Source organism: Panulirus ornatus, chromosome 36 (assembly GCF_036320965.1).
Source record: "Panulirus ornatus isolate Po-2019 chromosome 36, ASM3632096v1, whole genome shotgun sequence".
NCBI lineage: Eukaryota > Metazoa > Arthropoda > Malacostraca > Decapoda > Palinuridae > Panulirus > Panulirus ornatus.
The window spans coordinates 8,971,279-8,977,807 of NC_092259.1; the positions used below are offsets into that span (position 1 = coordinate 8,971,279).

General features: G+C 36.4%; 1 protein-coding gene across 1 annotated transcript in view; it reads left to right on the forward strand.

Annotated features, from left to right (window-relative positions):
• Positions 1-4,472, forward strand: part of LOC139760431 (uncharacterized) — a 12,350-nt gene extending 7,878 nt beyond the window's left edge. Inside the window, exon 7 of the mRNA XM_071683670.1 lies at positions 4,113-4,472. Coding sequence (XP_071539771.1) covers positions 4,113-4,251 — 139 coding nt within the window. The 3' untranslated portion in view covers positions 4,252-4,472. The remainder of the gene's footprint in view (positions 1-4,112) is intronic.
• Positions 4,473-6,529: the final 2,057 nt, after the last annotated feature.

Genomic DNA, 6,529 nt, shown 5'->3' on the forward strand with positions numbered 1-6,529 from the left:
AGTGTGTCACTAATTAAAAAGGGTAGTGGGTATGGGAAATGCTGGCATATGTTAACTGCTGAAGTGAGACTGAGTAAGGGGAAAGATTTGTATTAAGAAAAGTTGTGGCAAGTGGGAAATGTTGGATTTACATGAATTTGTTACATTAGTTCCAAATGACATATATGCTTCGGATATTGCTGTTAGGCACTGATTACTCATCAGTAGTGTGATGTACTATATTAGGACATCAAACTACATCAGTGCATGTAGTAGAGAGTAAACTAAGAATACCTTTGATTTCCTACTGTAGCAAACTAAACCAGGACTTTTAAGAGAACACATAGGGTGCCATATCGTAAAGCAACAGTACCTAGTACAATTTCAGCATTTGACAGTTTTGAAGAATGCATGTGAGAACATTCTGTCTTCAAAAAGCTGGATCCAGATGTAACATGCCAGTCTACCCCAGCAAAGCATCCATATGTCCAAATAGCTGCCATATGCTGGCCCAGCTAATTTTAGCTATAAAAAAACATGATCATCAGATCACAAAGCAGAATTGCATACATGTTCCTCCACAAACACAAAAGCACAATGAAACATTTTGAGTTTTCAGTACAAAAAAATAAAATAAGGGAGAGACCAAGAGAGGAGCAAGAAAAAATAAAAGATATAGGGAACATAGAAAGCAATAAACAGGCCAAAATCAAACAGAGGGAGAATATAAAAGTGATATACAAGCATAAAGATAGCTAATAAACATCAAGAAATTAGCCTGTAGAGGATGCATAGGAAATCAATAAAGACTACAGATACCGTTGAATTTGCCAAAGGTTACATTGAGGCAGAGGTTTATGCCCATCTGATTAAGATATAGTACAGGTTTAAAGGCTAAATGAATAGGGAAAAATTACACGAAGAAATGAGCAGGATAGTAGTAATAATATACAGTTCCTGGAAAGATTTGATAAACCAGATCCAGTTTTCATTGATGACAAGGATGATACAGTTGTGTTTGTGCAGGAGGTAACAAAGCAAGCCACAGAGATCTGGAAAAGTTTTAATCAATGCAAATTTTGAATTTAGGAAACCAAGTAGAATGTGTGAAAAATTTTCCCTTGGCAAACTAACCATATGCTTATGTAAAATTTAAAAAAGCTCCTTATGCCAGAAATTCTCAGATTTACAGAAGCCAAGAGAAGCTATTTCCTCAAGTCCACAGGCATGATGTCTGAATGTGCAAGGTTGTAACCAGAATGAGAAGGGAGAGACAAGAGCTTTGTTTGATTTGAGAAACATGGATGTTCAAATGAGAGAAGAGGACTGACAAACCTCTAAGAAAGAGTTGGCTACTGTTTTAGAAGGGAGTTAATAGTGCAAGGAGAACAAGAGGATGAATAAAGAGATGACTGTGAGGAAAGTGGTATCACACAAAGATATGAATCGCATGAGACCATCCTTCATCCACTGATATGTCGGGTGCCATTGATTGTGGTCCATGTACTGTAGGAAAGAGGCACGTGATTTGATGTAGAAAGTGATGGGTTTGGAAGGTATGAAAGTTGAAAAAGAGTGAATACAAGATAAAGGGAAAAGTACGAGCAAACTTCTGAAACTCACAAAATGTTTTAAAATTGGGTTAATAGCATGAGGAGAACATGAGGTCAAACAAGATGAGTGCAGAGAGTTTATGGGTAGTGATGTCAAACAAAATAGATATAATTGGCAGGAAACCATTTTTCATTTTATGAAGTGTTGGGTGCCATTGACTGTGACCCATGTACAGCCACCCCAGCTTCCATCTGAGACAGTCAGTATTGTCATTCTTTTCTTTCCATGAGGTATGAACTCAGGAAGTATCAACTTCCTACTTAGTAGTGTTAGTTGGATATTGTTTACTGGACATGTATGAACTGATCACTCTATCATTACAACAACCAAAGCCCCTCTACATTGACATGCATTTCTTATCATTGCCACGGCCAAACCCTAAACAAAATAAGCCTTCATGTGAAAAAAGATGGCGTAAGAACTGCAAAAGTGTATTGAAGATGTATATTTCTTCCCATAATCTTGGACAAGACAAGAAAATTAGATCCATTGAAGGTTTGGTTAGAAAAGTGTAAAGAAAGATTGACTTGGGTAGGTCACATGATCTGACAATTGGGTTTGTGCAGAGTTGGCACCTGATGTAATCCTCTTACTGGCTGCTAGCATTATGGCATCTGACATCCAGTGACCAAGTGAAAAAGTCATTTTCTTGACAAACAATAAGTATGGACTCTACGGTTTTTCTAACTATTTGATTTTTAAAACAGACATTATTCCAATCCACTGTGTGGCCTTTACTATGGACATGAATGAAAATGGCAGAGCTTTATTGGCCATATATAACTTAAAAGTTGTAAATGGTTGTTTTTGTAGTTAAAATATTTTAGACATGAAGAAAAGTTTGACCCCTATAAATTGTACGTTTCTTTATGTCCTATATTTCTTTGAATGAAGGAATATTTTTTGAAGGAAAACTTTAACACCAGTAACCATTGATGTATCCCAGTTTCATTTTTACAAATCCATTATATCATTCCCTACTTTTGACCATAATTAGTTTGCAGTGTCATGACTAGTTTCACGGAAAATACTGAAAATTTATATTTCCTTGTGCTCAATATATATATATATATATATATATATATATATATATATATATATATATATCATAAATAGTGTATGGATAGAAATATAAATTCTTAGTAAGTTGAAAACCATGTCCCTGTAGTAGAAACTGAGAAAGTAAAGAATTACTGCCTGTGTGTGTTATAGCAGTGTGTGTTCTGTACAAGTGGACAGAAGTGTAATTATCACCAAAAATAAAAATTTTCTGTGGATAAACTTGCAGCGAATATTTTGAAAAAAGAAAAAAAAGACTGTGCTACAGAAGCACCATGGTAAAATTTAGGGACAGTGATTAAGTTCACTAAACACTGTCCCTACCCAGTCCACCATCTTACATGAGGTTGTTAGGAAGTGCATACTGCATCATCTGACAATTAATGGTACATTAAGCATTGTAAGTATGGCATCAAATCAAGACAAGGCTTATTTCCACGATTCTTGAACATACGTATATTTTTTAGGTGAATACGCAAAGAAGCCCTTTCATGATCACTGCACTGGCTTACCTAATGCTGCATTAAAAATGAGGGAGCGTGTTCATGTGGTGTGTATTGATAGTGATGATGGTTTTGAAGAAATCAAGAAAAAATGAAGTTGCACTCTTCAACAGTCACCTTGTTAGGAGTTACCAACAAAAGAGCACATAGCTCAATGACTGCATCAGAAGGAGAGGAGGAAAACAAAGGGGGGGAACCACTGGTGAAGGAACTTGCCTTTAAGGATATCATAGGTGAGTTCTCATGCTGCTTGAAACTCGTAACAGAGGGCATTAGATTTGGGAACGACCATATACCAAAACAGCAATTGAGTGACTAATGCCACATTGTTTGTGTACTTAAGACTTTGTTAAGTAATGCAATGAAAGGCTAAGCAGTCTGTTATCACACAGTTCTTTAAGCCTTACTCCATCATCCCTGCAGCAACCCTCACAGCCACCTCTGCTACCAATGAGTTAATCACCACAAATTAAATTTCTTCCACAAGCAGTGATGACAAAACTATACAGACAGAGGAACATCCCCTCCCCCTCACACCAGTAACACCACTAAGAAAGTAGTAGTGGTTTAACGCTCTTCACCCTAACATAGTGGGATGTACCACAAGCAGCAATAAATGTAGTTTTTAAAGGAAATTATTACAGTTAATGTATTGCACTGCAGTTATTGTATTTATCATCACTGTAAGGACTTTCAATGGTATTATAATACATTGAGGAAACAAGCATAGATTTCTGAAAATTGATATGCTATGGGGCACAAATGTGAGCCCAGAATGCATCCCATTAGTAAACTTCAGTTTTCATAATTTTGTTGCCTTTGATCTTCTAGGACAAAATCACTGAAAATTAAGGGTCGCTGATACATATATGATTTAAGCTAAAGAGTAGTTAGTTATTTTCTGTCAAGTAACTAATTAAAATAACACTCCTTAATGTATATAATTATTCCTTTTAGGTCACGAAGGAGTCATAGATCCCGAAGTCGATCTCCAAGTCGTCACAGACACTCAAGTCGACATGCAAGATCTCGGTCTCGTTCACCATCTCATAGACACAAGCGCAAGAAGTCCAAGAGAGAACGTGATGCAGACTAAGATCTTGCATCTTTACCAGTACAAATGTAATATTTGTAATAGTATTTGGGATTCACATGAATTAATGGTTTCTTTTTCATAAATTATTACAGTTTTGTGAATGAGCCCAGCATATATTTGAGAATTATGAATATTCTTAACTAATTTCATGTATTTCTGGGCTACTTTTTTGTGTTTTGCAAATGGTCATGTAAGTACTTTACAATTAAATATTAAATTTACTTCAAGCTTTTATTAAATTTACTTTGAACACCAAAATTTTTGAGGATGAAAGGTGAAAACTAATTTCTGTCTTGAGTTGTTATTAATTCCAAGTGAAAACTCAATCCATGCGAATTATCTGGTAAAGGAGTCATTCTTTTACTGCTTCCCTTTGTACTTTCTTATTTTACTCTTTTCCATTACCTCACATGCAGTAGAATCTGTATATACTTACAGCCATTCATCTCACTTGTGTTGTTGACACGGCAGATAATTCTAAATAATCAGTCAATCATTATCACTTGCATTTATCCTAAACTGTGTGAAGTGAATGTCTTCCACTCAACCTAACACCTTGAAATTGACGGGCCATATACTAAACAATCCTAACATTATCCATAACAATTGATAAGACTTGTATTCAAAGTTTTTCCATTTGTGGTCATTATGTAGTACTTTATGGCCCTAATAGTGCCCAATTGTTAGTAGGTATATAGCCCAAACAGCCAACCAATCTCTATATTAGTAACTTCATACATACAGCATCATGTTACGACTAGGGTGTATTTGCTCAACCAAACGTAAACATTTACTGCAAACAACATCCTCAAATGAAATAACCTTTAGTGGTCTACTTAATTCTTTACTTTCAAGCGATGATACTGGTGCAGATTTTTATTGACCTATCATGTCTATTAATTGTATGTGGCCATAATATTTAAATGCACCTTCATCCATATGCATTTCATTTGATAGGCTTCTGTGATATCTAACCATTTTTCTACCTCCTAATAATCAGTGAAAGTTATCCATCTTTGATATCCTCACTTCTCACCAATAAACCTATGGAAACTTTTTTGTTACTGACAAGGTGGGGGAAAAACATGCTCCAGTCAAAGCCATCTTAAGAAAAAAGTAAAAGAAAAACATTAATAATGGCTCTACAGGTTTTTAGGTGAATTTAGGTCTCCTTTTGTGGAAGACACTAAAACAATGTCAAGGCCTTCCCCTGCTTCCCAACCTGTAAAGGGAAACTCTTCCGTTCTTGAGTTAAAGATCAGCAGACTTTAAAAGATTTGTCAGATTCTTCAAAATTGCAAACCTTAGTAAATGCTGTTGTTCAAACAGTGCACCTGGAGACTTTCAGGCTATCAAACATGTGCAGTAAACAGAACATCTATCAGACAAACAACCATTCAACAGAAGTGAGTTGCCACAGGAAGTGCTTCCAGAATAAGGGTCACTAATCCTAATAGTCCCAATATGGCCAGTCACAATAATGCTACAGCAAAAACTATCCTGAGGCTCTTTTGGCCCCAAACTTAGTTATAAGATTTTATTTTGGGTCTAAGCAGTACCTGGAAGCTTTTGGAATTTTAATGGCCTAAAAGGATCCACTAGAAGGTTTCAAGCTTCTTCATTTAGGTATCCTAACCCAAGTTGTTACATGAATCTTGCCTATACTGTGTCCCGAGGATCTACGTATGATGTGCAACCTAAGCTCTGTTGATGTTCTGTAAAGACAAGCTCCACAAGAGATCACAATAATTCCTTCTACATAAACATCCACCAAATCTGTTTCCATAATAGTTGGGGCATGGGACCTTATGCCTCAAGCTCTGTTTCTACCTCCCAAACAGTGACCCAGGGCACACCAACTGTAACTAAGGCTGTGTGTAGTGAAGGCAATCAAAGCCTCATTGTGGTTCCATATATCAACAATACCATAAAGTACTATATCAAATAAATCCCTCTGGGTAGACACCCTCTAACTCAATTTCACTAAAGTGTCATTAGCACACTAGTTGGGGGCAGAGGAACTTAGGCCTCTGTGGCTGTCTTTGCCTCCACTACTGCCACTCAAAAGTTGAGCAGTACAACAGCAACCATAAGTGTTGTGAGGACAATCAAAGCTCTAGCAAGGTTCTATTAATTAACACTCAGAGAGTTCTGCACAGACCTCCTCTGGGAGAAAACTTTTGAACTAGGTTCCCTAGTGTAACATCAGTACATTAATTGACAAATGGGATCTTTAGCTTAAGATTTTTGCCTTATCCTCCCCATTTTATAACCAAGG